Source organism: Pseudophryne corroboree, chromosome 1 (assembly GCF_028390025.1).
Source record: "Pseudophryne corroboree isolate aPseCor3 chromosome 1, aPseCor3.hap2, whole genome shotgun sequence".
NCBI classification, from domain to species: Eukaryota; Metazoa; Chordata; class Amphibia; order Anura; family Myobatrachidae; genus Pseudophryne; species Pseudophryne corroboree.
The window spans coordinates 738279258-738294732 of NC_086444.1; the positions used below are offsets into that span (position 1 = coordinate 738279258).

At 49.2% G+C, this 15475-nt stretch overlaps 1 protein-coding gene across 1 annotated transcript in view; it reads left to right on the top strand.

Moving 5' to 3' along the window:
* Positions 1-4242: 4242 nt before the first annotated feature.
* Positions 4243-15475, top strand: part of LOC134940947 (beta-1,4-galactosyltransferase 1-like) — a 254026-nt gene continuing 242793 nt past the window's right edge. The window contains exons 1-2 of the mRNA XM_063932140.1: positions 4243-4469; positions 5608-5834. Coding sequence (XP_063788210.1) covers positions 4355-4469; positions 5608-5834 — 342 coding nt within the window. The 5' untranslated portion in view covers positions 4243-4354. The remainder of the gene's footprint in view (positions 4470-5607; positions 5835-15475) is intronic.

The window sequence follows — 15475 nt, forward strand, 5'->3', positions numbered from 1 at the left end:
AGCATTGACCATGTGCTGTCTACTGCTGAAGGCAGCGGCCGGCCATGAAGTTTCCTCAACTACAAGGGAGTATACTGAGGGCAGACTCCTGCCTGGCCCTGCCTGCTTTCCGAGGCCTTCCTGCCTCTCTTCACCAGCTATTCCTCCTGTCTGCGGCTCCATTCCCATCTAATCACCAGCTCAGAGGCAGAACTACCATTGGTGCAGCAGGTGCATTGCACTGGGGCCCCTGAGGACTATGGGGCCCACTGCTGCACAGACCACCAATGAGTTATCCTCTGCCTCCCCCCAGAACATTTTGAGAAATGTCAGATTAATGGCCCAGTGCAGAGAGCAAAATAGGCACCACTGCCTGAGAGACCTGCCCCTTGCCTTAGGGAGGCTGTACTGACCTTCTGTGTGCCAGAATGATAGAGGAGCCCTGCCACCTATCACCGCTGATGATCACAGCCACATACTGCCTCTAAATAACAGATAGCTGTAAAAAAAAAAAAAAAAATCTGATTCATTGCTGTCTATGAATTACAGACAGCTCACAAGCGGTGGGCCCCACCAACGTACATGCTTCTTGTTCTCCGCACTATGCAGGACATTGTGCTTGTACCCCTGTCGCCCAATACCTCCCCATTACCCTCTGCCTCACCTGCCTTATGCTGTCACCCTCTGCCTCTCGCTGCCATGTGGCATATTGTGAACTTGGATTGGAATGGAGGAGGGGGGACCAAATTATATTTTTGCACCTTGGTTCATCACTCACAAGTTCCGCCTCTGCCCCTGCTCCCCACCTTTTCTAAGTGTCCGCAGCTCCCTTCTACCTCTCCTATTTCTCGGGTCACCATCTCTCTTCCACCTTTGATACCAGGCTCCCAGCTCTGCCTCCTGCCCTCAGCACCTCACTTTTCCACCTGTCACCAAGCACCCCACCTCTACCTCCTGCCGCACAGCAGCCCACCTCTACCTCCTGCCCCACAGCATCTCACCTCTGCCATCTGCACCTCACCAATTCCTTGTGCCCCCAGTACCCCTCCTGTGCCTCCTACACATAGAACCTCACTTTTCCTTCTGTCTCCAGCACCCCAGTACCTCTGCCCCCTGTGCCCAGCATCTAACTTTTCCTCCTGTTCCCAGCACCTCACCTCTGCCTTCGGCACCCACCTCTTCCTTGTGCCCCCAGCACCCCATCTCAGCCTCCAGCACCCCACCTCTTCCTCCTTTCCCCAGCACCCCACCTCTACCACCTGTACCCAGCACCTTAGCTCTTCCCCCTGCGCCCAGCACCTCACCTCTGTCTCCTGTCCCAGCACCTAACGCTTCCTGAACCTCACCTCTTCTTTCTGCCCCAGCACCTTACCTCTGTCTCCTGCCCCCAGCACCTTACCTCTACCCCTGCCCCCCAGCACCTCTCATTTCTGCCACCTGCATCTCACCTCTTCCCTGTGCCCTCAGTACCTCACCTCTGCCTCCTGCACCTCACCTTTTCCTCCTTTCCACAGCACCCCACCTCTGCCTCCTGCACCCAGCACCTCACTTTTCCTTCTCTCCCCAGCACCGAATTTTTCCTCCTGTCCCCAGCACTTCACCGCTGCCATCTGCACCTAACCTCTTCCTTGTGCCGGCTCCAGCACTCCAACTCTTCCTCCTGTACCTCACGTCTTCCTCCTTTCCCCAGGACGGCACCTCCGCCTCCTGCACCAAGCACCTCACCTCTTCCTCCTGACCCCAGCACCCCACCTCTGCCCCCAGCACTCCACCTCTGCCTCCTGTCTTCAGCACCTTACCTCTACCCTTGCCCACCAGCACCTCATTTCTGCCACCTGCACCTCACCTCTTCTTGGTGCCCCCAGTACCCCACCTCTGCCTCCTGCACCTCACCTTTTCCTCCTTTCCACAGCACCCTACCTCTGCCTCCTGAACCCAGCACCTCACTTTTCCACCTATCCCCAGCACCTCACTTCTGCCTCCTGCCCCCAGCACCTTTCTTCTACCTCCTGCCCCACAGCACCTCACCTCTGTCACCCGCACCTCACCTCTTGCTCCTTTCCCCAGCACCCCATCTCTGCCTCCAGCGCCCCACCTCAGCCTCCTGCACCTCACCTTTTCCTCCTTTCCTGAGCAGCCCACATCTGCCTCCTGCACCCAGCACACCACCTTTTCCTCCTGCCCCCAGCACCTCACCTCTGCTTCCTGAACTTCACCTCTTTCTCCTGCCCCCCGCACCTCACCTCCGACTCCTGCCCCCAGCAACCCAACCTCGGCCTCTTGCCATAGCACCCCACCTCTGTCTCCTGCCACCTCCTTTCCCCAACACCTCACCTCTACCTCTTGCCCCCAGCATCCCACATCCACCTCCTGCACTTCTCCTTTTCCTTCTGCCCGCACCACATCACCTCTGCCTCCTGCACCTCACCTCTTCCTCCAGTCAGGGGCATATCTACCCCTTGGTCAGAATAGCACTCACCAGTTGCAGGCCGTAACTACTCAGTGCCGTGGGGAGTGTGTGGACAGTGACAGGCGCAGAGATGGAATGTGGGGAAGGAGAGAGGCGACCGACTCATGCAGGTGAGGAGTGGGACGGTCATGTGCACGGAGCATGTTGCTGCTCTACTTCTGCGCTTATCCTAAGCAAGCCTCCAATGGTTAGTGGCCTCCTCCAACATTGCATGCGGGTGCTGGCACTGGGGAATGACAACATTGCAGCAGCACCCTCGTCTCCTGCTCGGTGTGTGCAGGAGACGAGGCACTTCTTCGGTTGTTTTCAAATTTATGGTTACTAGTTATATATGGCTGGTTGATCCTTTAGCAAATGGTGTGTCTGTCACATTGAGTTCAGTGTTTGTGTTGAGCACTGAGCTGTACAAACAAATCTGGCACTACTAATGTGTGGCTAAATGTGTAAGGAGCACTACTACTGTGTGGTATAACATGTAAGGCTCACTAGTGTGTGGCTAAACGTGTGAGAGGTGCTACTACTGTGTAGTGTAATGTGGGCCAGTCCAAGCCTGCTATACTCACACCTTTTATCTAAATGTGAATTAGGGGCACTACTGTGTGATATAATTTGAATTGGGGGTACTAATTTGTGGCCGTTCTCCTCCCACAAGACAACACCCCTTTTTGGCATATGCGCCTTACCTAATTTAAACTTGGGGGGGCGCCAGTCCCATGCTTTGCCAGGGGAACTTGGACCCCTAGATACACCCCTGCTCCCCATCTGCTCTGAGGACATAAGTACAGGTCTGCTGACAAATGACAATATGGAAAGAACCCCTTAATTTTATGTCAGATTTGTCTGTCATCCTCCCTATATATAACATCTCCCTTCATCTCTCTCTCTCTCTCTCTTTCTCTCTCTCATTTTTTTTAATATATCTCTGAAATGGCTACTGAAAAGTAATGATTGTTAGCCATTCAGAAATGCTTAACTTTCTTCTAATTAAGAAAGAATCCTGGCAAGCCTTGTGGAGAACACATTACCACAATTCCACTAACTGTATTTAGCACTGCGCAAGCGTAGACATGGCGGGGGTGGGGGCAGACGAGCCAGTCATATGAGAGTAGGGTCAGCGGTCAGTCAGCAGTGAGGGTCACTTCACTAATATATGTGCTGCTACAGGGCAGAGTGAGCCTGTCGTGGGAGGGGTAGTCGCAGCAGGTTAGATAGAGTGCAGGCTAGACTATATGCGCGGTTACTTCTATATAAACTCAGGAAACCTCTCGTGTCAGTGTGTTTCGGTCACACGGGGAGTAGGGGGCAGGCAGATTTTATTTTCCTTCCACTTTCTTCCTGGGCACCTCTTCTCTCCTCTTTATGCTCATTGCACAGTTTATAAGGGAGAGGTTGCTTTAAGGATGAGATGCCACTCATGGGTCATTGCTTTGTGCATGCCCCCCAGGCTAAACCTGCCAGCCATCTTCTGCCCCTGCGCAGCCTCCTATGATTTGCCCTGCCCACATGCAACCCCCTATGATGCGTCATGTTCCCTGCACTGTGTCCTGTCCTGCTGTGCTGACCTGGCTGCCCTCTCCAGTAGGGAGCAGCCTGAAAGTCAGCTACTGTGAAATCCTTCCTGAAATGCACCTCCTTATTAGTGTTAGGATATGGTGCGCTCTGTGCCTGTCTCCTTCTACACAGCAGTCTATGGGCGCATCCCCTAGTGTTAATTCTCTTGTGCCAAGAGTCACTCAGAGGCGGAGCTATGTGATGTAATTCCTGCTCCTCCATCTTAGAGTGAGAGAGTAAGAGAGACTGAGTCCTGGTGTGTGCAAGCGTGCAGAGCTGAGACCGGGAGCGGATCTCATCTACAGAGACTCACAGCTTTCCATTGCATGTATTGCGGCTCTGGAGTCAGACTGCATGGCTTTGCAGTCCTCCATCCCTCACCACCGGAGACAACTCCTAAGAAGAACCGCTACTACTGCTGTTACCTTATATGATATAAGGGGCCCCATTACCTATATCAATACTGTATGTGAGTCACATAAATCTGCATTACTGTTTAAGTCATTAAGTGTGTGTGCTGATATCACTGCACCAGGCAATCCAATACATTCTGCCAACAATTAGAGCTTATTCTACTCCCACCTATACTTTTCTGTACTGTCCATTCTCCTCTCTGAGCTATACTCACTCCTTTTATCTGAACTCTGCCCTTCTCACAAGACTGTAAGCTCTCCACAAGCTGAGCCCTCACTACTGTTTTTCCATGTTTGGATTAAGTTGCCTACCTTGTATGGCCCTGTCCTAAGCATGCTCTGTTTTGCACAATATCTGTGGCTGTGGAGAACTGTGGTGCCTTACAAGGTAATAACAATAATAACTATAATTAGAATATCAACCCTTATTCAGCCATTCATTCTTAGTAACATGAACAAATATTTGTCATACATTGTCATAGTGCAGCCAGCAGTGCAAGTATGCGGTTACACTCTGGTACAGAGTACCCTTAAGAATTTGGCAGCGGGTACGCAGTACCACCTGCCACACACTTTGCCATTACCACAATTATAATGTGCCACAAACCAATAAGACAATGGTGTTTGGCCGCATGACAGCTACCACCACTTTGTCAGGGTTACTGGGAGTGCGACAGTGGCTGTATTTTCCTGTTATAATGGAGGCATTACTATAAATTGTTATTAAATTGGGGGCAATACTATATATTTCTATTATACTGGAGGTATCACTATATATTTCTATTATACTGGAGGCATTACTATATATTTTTGGCCTTGCCTCCAGATTCCACCCCAAAAAAGGGGCTGTGTCATGTAGCCACTCACACTAGCAGCATGTGGCCACGCCCCCTCACAACACATGACCAAACCCATTTTTTTGTCACTCAGTACCACTAAGAAAATATTTCTACTTGCACCACTGAGTGCAGCTTAGTAGGAGGTACCTTTATTAACAATTATAGTGATTACAGAGTAAAGTACAGTAATGCTCTTGTAAATTGCTCTGTTCTATAAATATGAAAATGGCCATTTTGAGACAGAATAAAACAGAACACTTATGCAGTAACTTGGTCTATTCCGTACTATGGAAGTGAGATTGGCTTTAAGACCGTTTAAGGACTGAATTGTGTCTGTCTTTGTCTTCGTTAACAGGTCCTTACAATGTAGAAGTAAATGTTTACCTTGAAGACACAGTCCTTCAAAATGCAAATTTGCCACTTGGAGGCCATAGCAAGCCTGCGAAGTGTACAGCACTCCAGAAAATTGCTATAGTGATCCCTTTTCGAAACAGAGAACCACATCTTAATGTCTGGCTACACAACATGCATCCGTTTCTACAGAAACAGCAAGCAGATTACGGTATTTATGTGGTGGAACAAGTAAGATCAATTACTTTTCGATAAACATAATGATAATAAATTTCTGAAAACTGTAGTTTTGTAAGTTTTAAAGTACAGTATAACACCATCTGGGATTTTAAAATACCTACAGTATTTGTAAGCATTGTGGTTCTGACTCTGGGTGGCATATGCAGAGTTGCTGTACAGTAGTTGCGTGCAACTGTGGAAGTCTAATTTACTACCTTATGCTAATATGAGAATCCATAGGGCTAAAAAGCATACAGTATGTACAATATTTAGGCTTACCCAATGCCAAAACTAGGATTTTGCCACACAGGGTAAGGCAGTAATTAATTTTTACTATTGGCTGAAAAGATTAGGATGTTTCACCAGTATGTAAGTCTCCCACCTACCTACCTAAACACCACATGTACATCACCCAGCTCCCACATGTACATACCCCAGCACTCACATGTACATCCCCTGCACCCACATGTATATACATCCGCCTGAACCCACATGTACATGCATCTCCCTGCCAGTGACATGCAGGGAGGTGAATGGCTGGGGAGGCACACATGGGGATGGGTCTGAATGCTGGGAGCTTGTCTCACCCCTTACTCACTGTAACTACCCACTCACTACACTAAACTACAGTGTCCATTGAGTCTCCTGCCTACATCCCTGTGTCTTCTCTTGTTGCTGCTGACTCAGTTCTGACTACTGTGCACTTCCTAGTCACATGACACATCCAAGTGTCCATCAGTGCACAAGGCCTGCCCCCACACTCAGAGGCATGCCTCTATTAGCTCACTTTCTGTGCAGCTTTACTGCCCATGGTGTGGCCCCGCCCCCAGCTCTGCAAATCAGTTTCTGACTGTAGAACCGAGGCAGAGCTATAAAATAGGATTTTAATACCTACCGGTAAATCTTTTTCTCTTAGTCCGTAGAGGATGCTGGGGACTCCGTAAGGACCATGGGGTATAGACTGGATACGCAGGAGACATGGGCACTCTATAAGACTTTGAATGGGTGTGAACTGGCTCCTCCCTCTATGCCCCTCCTCCAGACTCCAGTTAGAAAACTGTGCCCAGGGAGACGGACATTTTGAGGAAAGAATTTATTGTTTAAACTTTAAACACGGTGAGTGTCATACCAGCTCACACCTCAAACATGCCGCAGAACGTGGCATTCAATAGAACACCAGTCAACGGCATGACAAATACACAGCCACATGCTGAGAAAATATGTAACACAACCTGTGTGTCAACCCAACCACTAATAAGATACCGCATGCCATGGCATGAACAACGTCAGCAACAGCCTGACTAAAACCAAACACTACAAGAGTGTAACCATAACCAAAAACTGCATATACAGTACGCACTGGGACGGGCGCCCAGCATCCTCTACGGACTAAGAGAAAATGATTTACCGGTAGGTATTAAAATCCTATTTTCTCATATGTCCTAGAGGATGCTGGGGACTCCGTAAAGACCATGGGGTTTATACCAAAGCTCCAGACCGGGCGGGAGAGTGCGGACGACTCTGCAGCACCGATTGAGCAAACATGAGGTCCTCCTCAGCCAGGGTATCAAACATGTATGACTTAGCAAAAGTGTTTGAACCCGACCAAGTAGCTGCTTGGCACAGTTGAACCGCCGAGACTCCTCGGGCATGCGCCCCAGGAGAGCCCATCTTCCTAGTAGAATGGGTCTCCACCGAGCCTCTGTTTCCCCAATCTGAGCCGATCAGACGACATAAATATTCAAAGCCCTGACTACATCGAGAGACTTTGAATCAGCCAATGCTTAAGTAACCACTGGCATCAAAATAGGCAGGGTCCTGTGAAACACAGAAAACACTTTTGGCAGAACTATTTTCCTAGTTCTCAATTTCGCTCTAACCACATGGAAGATCAAATAGGGGCTCTTGTGAGACCAAGCCGTCACTTCCGACACCCGCTTTGCGGACGCCAAGGCCAATAACATGACCACCGTCCAAGAGAGAAATTTCAACACAAACTTTCATAAAGGTTTCAACCATTGTGACAATAAGAAACTGCAACACCACGTTAAGGACCCACGTTGCCAGTGGAGGCACAGAGGGTTGATGTGCAGCACTCCTTTCACAAAAGTCTGGACTTCCGGAAAGGTGGGCGATTCTTTTTTTTTTTAAAGAAAATTTATAAGGCCGAAAATTGTACAGAGATGGAGCCTAACTTTAGGCCTGCATCCACACCTGCTTGCAAAGAATGGAGAAGAATGACCCAGCTGAAATTTTTCCGTAGGAGCCTTCCAGGATTCACACCAAGACACCTACTCCCTCCAAATATGGAGGTAAAGCTTCATCGTTACTCCTTTCCTAGCTTGAAGCAAAGTGGAAATGACATAACCAGAAATACCCTTTCGGGCTAGGATATGGCGCACAAACGCCCAGACGTCAACCGCAGCCGCGGTAAGTCTTGATACACGGCCGGTCCCTGCTGCAACAGGTCCTCTCGTAGCAAGTCTTGAAGATCTGGATACCAAGCTATCCTTGACTAGACCGGAACAATGAATATCGCCTGAACTTTTGTTCTTCTTATGTGTATCACCTTCGGAAAGAGTGAAAGTGGAGGGGACACATAGACCAACTGAAAACACCCAAGGTGTCACGAGGGCGGCCACAGCTATAGCTTGAGTGTTCCTTGACCTGGACCACTATTCTTGAGGTCTCTCGTTGAGGCGAGACGCCATCCTGTCCAATTGAGGCACTCCTCAAAGACTTGTCACTTCTGTGAAAACTTCTCGATGACGACTACATTTCTCCCGGATGGAGATCGCAGCTGCAGAGGAAATCTATTTCTCCATCGGCTACATCCGGACCGAAGACTGCTAATAAAGCGTTTTCCTGCCCTTCCGCTCAGCGGAAAACTTATGCGGCTTCTGCTATTGCGTCGTCGCTCCTTGTTCCGCCCTAGCGGCTTACTTACGCCACTGCCGTTAAGTCGTCCGACAGAACTAAAACGGGCAGATCTCGAAGAAGATTTTCATTGAAAATAGCTCCTAATTCAAGAATGCTTATTGCCGACAAGCTTCCCAGCTTGACCTTTTTTCCCCTGGAAATTCTTCCCTTGGAAAGACTGCTCCCCAGCCTTGGAGACCTGCATGTATGGACACCAGGATCTAAACCTGGATCGCGAACCTTCGACCCTCTAAGACAGGGGTGGGGAACCTCAGGCCCGAGGGCCGTATAAAGGCCTGCAGAGCCACTTGATCCGGTCCAGCCAGGCTCACCTAGCCGGGCGCCCGCTGAGATTTTGTTACTAGTGGGCGCCCGGCTTCTTCCCCTCAACAGCAGCCAGAGGCAGGATCTCACTCCTGAGCTCCGGCTTCCGGCTCTGGCAGTGTGCTGCTGTGCGGTGCTATGGGAGAGATGTCATGACTTCTCTCCCATAGTTCTGAGGAGCGAGCGGCCAGGCGGAGGGCAACGGTCCGGAAGCAGGAGCGGGGCTGGTATTTTTTTTCCTTTTAATGTGTGTGTGTGTGTGTGTGTGTGTAAGCATCGCTACTAGGGGGCATATCTAATGGGGCATAACAACTGACTGGTGGCATATCTAATGGGGCATAACAAGTGACGGGGCATATCAAGTAGAGATGAGCGGGTACGGTTCCTCGGAATCCGAACCCCCCCGAACTTCAGCCTTTTTACACGGGTCTGAGGCAGACTCGGATCTTCTCGCCTTGCTCGGTTAACCCGAGCGCGCACCGAACGTCATCATCCCGCTGTCGGATTCTCGCGAGGCTCGTATTCTATCGCGAGACTCGGATTCTATATAAGGAGCCGCGCGTCGCCGCCATTTTCACACGTGCATTGAGATTGATAGGGAGAGGACGTGGCTGGCGTCCTCTCCGTTTAGATAGAGAGTGAGACACTTGATTTACTAGTAATTTAATTTTAGTAATTTTGGGGACCATTAGGACTGGAGTACTCAGAGAGTGCAGAGTTTTGCTGATAGTTATACTAGTGACCACCAGTTTTATTTATTATTTAAAATCCGTTCTCTGCCTGAAAAAAATTGATACACAGTCACATACCATATCTGTGCTCAGCCTCAGTGTGCTGCATGATTGATAATATCATCTATGTATATCTGACTGTGCTGAGTGCTCACTGCTCACACAGCTTAATTGTGGGGGAGACTGGGGAGCAGTTATAGCAGGAGTACATAACAGTGCACACTTTTGCTGCCAGTGTGACTGACCAGTGACCACCAGTATATTGTCTGCCTGAAAAAGTTAAACACTCGTGTGGTGTTTTTTTATTTTATTCTATAAACGCATTCTGCTGACAGACAGTGTCCAGCAGGTCCGTCATTCATTATATTATAATATATACCTGCAGTAGTGATATATATATATTTTTTATATCATTATCATCCAGTCTATACTAGCAGACGCAGTACGGTAGTCCACGGCTGTAGCTACCTCTGTGTCGGCAGTGCTCGTCCATAATTGTATACCTACCTGTGGTGGTTTTTTTTTTTTCTATCTTCTTCATACTAGTAGTTTAGGAGTCTGCTGACAGTGTCCAGCAGGTCCGTCATTATATAATATATACCTGTCCTGCAGTAGTGATATATATATATTTTTTATATCATTATCATCCAGTCTATACTAGCAGACGCAGTACGGTAGTCCACGGCTGTAGCTACCTCTGTGTCGGCAGTGCTCGTCCATAATTGTATACCTACCTGTGGTGGGTTTTTTTTTTCTATCTTCTTCATACTAGTAGTTTAGGAGTCTGCTGACAGTGTCCAGCAGGTCCGTCATGATATAATATATACCTGTCCTGCAGTAGTGATATATATATATTTTTTATATCATTATCATCCAGTCTATACTAGCAGACGCAGTACGTTAGTCCACGGCTGTAGCTACCTCTGTGTCGGCAGTCACTCGTCATCCATAAGTATACTAGTATCCATCCATCTCCATTGTTTACCTGAGGTGCCTTTTAGTTGTGCCTATTAAAATATGGAGAACAAAAATGTTGAGGTTCCAAAAATAGGGAAAGATCAAGATCGACTTCCACCTCGTGCTGAAGCTGCTGCCACTAGTCATGGCCGAGACGATGAAATGCCATCAACGTCGTCTGCCAAGGCCGATGCCCAATGTCATAGTACAGAGCATGTAAAATCCAAAACACCAAATATCAGTAAAAAAAGGATTTAAAAATCTAAAATAAAATCGTCGGAGGAGAAGCGTAAACTTGCCAATATGCCATTTACCACACGGAGTGGCAAGGAACGGCTGAGGCCCTGGCCTATGTTCATGGCTAGTGGTTCAGCTTCACATGAGGATGGAAGCACTCAGCCTCTCGCTAGAAAAATGAAAAGACTTAAGCTGGCAAAAGCACAGCAAAGAACTGTGCGTTCTTCGAAATCACAAATCCACAAGGAGAGTCCAATTGTGTCGGTTGCGATGCCTGACCTTCCCAACACTGGACGTGAAGAGCATGCGCCTTCCACCATTTGCACGCCCCCTGCAAGTGCTGGAAGGAGCACCCGCAGTCCAGTTCCTGATAGTCAGATTGAAGATGTCAGTGTTGAAGTACACCAGGATGAGGAGGATATGGGTGTTGCTGGCGCTGGGGAGGAAATTGACCAGGAGGATTCTGATGGTGAGGTGGTTTGTTTAAGTCAGGCACCCGGGGAGACACCTGTTGTCCGTGGGAGGAATATGGCCATTGACATGCCTGGTGAAAATACCCAAAAAATCAGCTCTTAGGTGTGGAAGTATTTCAACAGAAATGCGGACAACATTTGTCAAGCCGTGTGTTGCCTTTGTCAAGCTGTAATAAGTAGGGGTAAGGACGTTAACCACCTCGGAACATCCTCCCTTATACGTCACCTGCAGCGCATTCATCATAAGTCAGTGACAAGTTCAAAAACTTTGGGCGACAGCGGAAGCAGTCCACTGGCCAGTAAATCCCTTCCTCTTGTAACCAAGCTCACGCAAACCACCCCACCAACTCCCTCAGTGTCAATTTCCTCCTTCCCCAGGAATGCCAATAGTCCTGCAGGCCATGTCACTGGCAATTCTGACGAGTCCTCTCCTGCCTGGGATTCCTCCGATGCATCCTTGCGTGTAACGCCTACTGCTGCTGGCGCTGCTGTTGTTGCTGCTGGGAGTCGATGGTCATCCCAGAGGGGAAGTCGTAAGACGACTTTTACTACTTCCACCAAGCAATTGACTGTCCAACAGTCCTTTGCGAGGAAGATGAAATATCACAGCAGTCATCCTGCTGCAAAGCGGATAACTGAGGCCTTGGCATCCTGGGCGGTGAGAAACGTGGTTCCGGTATCCATCATTACTGCAGAGCCAACTATAGACTTGATTGAGGTACTGTGTCCCCGGTACCAAATACCATCTAGGTTCCATTTCTCTAGGCAGGCGATACCGAAAATGTACACAGACCTCAGAAAAAGACTCACCAGTGTCCTAAAAAATGCAGTTGTACCCAATGTCCACTTAACCACGGACATGTGGACAAGTGGAGCAGGGCAGACTCAGGACTATATGACTGTGACAGCCCACTGGGTAGATGTATTGACTCCCGCCGCAAGAACAGCAGCGGCGGCACCAGTAGCAGCATCTCGCAAACGCCAACTCTTTCCTAGGCAGGCTACGCTTTGTATCACCGCTTTCCAGAATACGCACACAGCTAAAAACCTCTTACGGCAACTGAGGAAGATCATCGCAGAATGGCTTACCCCAATTGAACTCTCCTGTGGATTTGTGGCATCGGACAACGCCAGCAATATTGTGTGTGCATTAAATATGGGCAAATTCCAGCACGTCCCATGTTTTGCACATACCTTAAATTTGGTGGTGCAGAATTATTTAAAAAACGAGAGGGGCGTGCAAGAGATGCTGTCGGTGGCCAGAAGAATTGCGGGACACTTTCGGCGTACAGGCACCACGTACAGAAGACTGGAGCAACACCAAAAACGCCTGAACCTGCCCTGCCATCATCTGAAGCAAGAAGTGGTAACGAGGTGGAATTCAACCCTCTATATGCTTCAGAGGTTGGAGGAGCAGCAAAAGGCCATTCAAGCCTATACAACTGACCACGATATAGGAGGTGGAATGCACCTGTCTCAAGCGCAGTGGAGAATGATTTCAACGTTGTGCAAGGTTCTGCAACCTTTTGAACTTGCCACACGTGAAGTCAGTTCAGACACTGCCAGCCTGAGTCAGGTCATTCCCCTCATCAGGCTTTTGCAGAAGAAGCTGGAGACATTGAAGGAGGAGCTAACACTGAGCGATTCCGCTAGGCATGTGGGACTTGTGGATGGAGCCCTTAATTCGCTTAACAAGGATTCACGGGTGGTCAATCTGTTGAAATCAGAGCACTACATTTTGGCCACCGTGCTCGATCCTAGATTTAAAACCTACCTTGGATCTCTCTTTCCGGCAGACACAAGTCTGCAGGGGTTCAAAGAACTGCTGGTGAGAAAATTGTCAAGTCAAGCGGAACGCGACCTGTCAACATCTCCTCCTTCACATTCTCCCGCAACTGGGGGTGCGAGGAAAAGGCTCAGAATTCCGAGCCCACCCGCTGGCGGTGATGCAGGGCAGTCTGGAGCGACTGCTGATGCTGACATCTGGTCCGGACTGAAGGACCTGACAACGATTACGGACATGTCGTCTACTGTCACTGCATATGATTCTCTCACCATTGAAAGAATGGTGGAGGATTATATGAGTGACCGCATCCAAGTAGGCACGTCAGACAGTCCGTACGTATACTGGCAGGAAAAAGAGGCAATTTGGAAGCCCTTGCACAAACTGGCTTTATTCTACCTAAGTTGCCCTCCCACAAGTGTGTACTCCGAAAGAGTGTTTAGTGCCGCCGCTCACCTTGTCAGCAATCGGCGTACGAGGTTACTTCCAGAAAATGTGGAGAAGATGATGTTCATTAAAATGAATTATAATCAATTCCTCCATGGAGACATTCACCAGCAGCAATTGCCTCCACAAAGTACACAGGGAGCTGTGATGGTGGATTCCAGTGGGGATGAATTGATAATCTGTGAGGAGGGGGATGTACACGGTGATGAATCGGAGGATGATGATGAGGTGGACATCTTGCCTCTGTAGAGCCAGTTTGTGCAAGGAGAGATTAATTGCTTCTTTTTTGGTGGGGGTCCAAACCAACCCGTCATTTCAGTCACAGTCGTGTGGCAGACCCTGTCACTGAAATGATGGGTTGGTTAAAGTGTGCATGTCCTGTTTATACAACATAAGGGTGGGTGGGAGGGCCCAAGGACAATTCCATCTTGCACCTCTTTTTTCTTTCATTTTTCTTTGCGTCATGTGCTGTTTAGGGAGTGTTTTTTGGAAGGGCCAGCCTGCGTGACACTGCAGTGCCACTCCTAGATGGGCCAGGTGTTTGTGTCGGCCACTAGGGTCGCTTAGCTTACTCACACAGCTACCTCATTGCGCCTCTTTTTTTCTTTGCGTCATGTGCTGTTTGGGGAGTATTTTTTGGAAGGGCCATCCTGCCTGACACTGCAGTGCCACTCCTAGATGGGCCAGGTGTTTGTGTCGGCCACTTGGGTCGCTGAGCTTAGTCACACAGCTACCTCATTGCGCCTCTTTTTTTCTTTGCGTCATGTGCTGTTTGGGGAGTGTTTTTTGGAAGGGCCATCCTGCGTGACACTGCAGTGCCACTCCTAGATGGGCCAGGTGTTTGTGTCGGCCACTAGGGTCGCTTAGCTTACTCACACAGCTACCTCATTGCGCCTCTTTTTTTTCTTCTTTGCGTCATGTGCTGTTTGGGGAGTATTTTTTGGAAGGGCTATCCTGCCTGACACTGCAGTGCCACTCCTAGATGGGCCAGGTGTTTGTGTCGGCCACTTGGGTCGCTGAGCTTAGTCACACAGCTACCTCATTGCGCCTCTTTTTTTCTTTGCGTCATGTGCTGTTTGGGGAGTGTTTTTTGGAAGGGCCATCCTGCGTGACACTGCAGTGACACTCCTAGATGGGCCAGGTGTTTGTGTCGGCCACTAGGGTCGCTTAGCTTACTCACACAGCTACCTCATTGCGCCTCTTTTTTTTCTTCTTTGCGTCATGTGCTGTTTGGGGAGTATTTTTTGGAAGGGCCATCCTGCCTGACACTGCAGTGCCACTCCTAGATGGGCCAGGTGTTTGTGTCGGCCACTTGGGTCGCTGAGCTTAGTCACACAGCTACCTCATTGCGCCTCTTTTTTTCTTTGCGTCATGTGCTGTTTGGGGAGTGTTTTTTGGAAGGGCCATCCTGCGTGACACTGCAGTGCCTCTCCTAGATGGGCCAGGTGTTTGTGTCGGCCACTAGGGTCGCTTAGCTTACTCACACAGCTACCTCATTGCGCCTCTTTTTCTTCTTCTTTGCGTCATGTGCTGTTTGGGGAGTATTTTTTGGAAGGGCCATCCTGCCTGACACTGCAGTGCCACTCCTAGATGGGCCAGGTGTTTGTGTCGGCCACTTGGGTCGCTGAGCTTAGTCACACAGCTACCTCATTGCGCCTCTTTTTTTCTTTGCGTCATGTGCTGTTTGGGGAGTGTTTTTTGGAAGGGCCATCCTGCGTGACACTGCAGTGCCACTCCTAGATGGGCCAGGTGTTTGTGTCGGCCACTTGGGTCGCTGAGTTT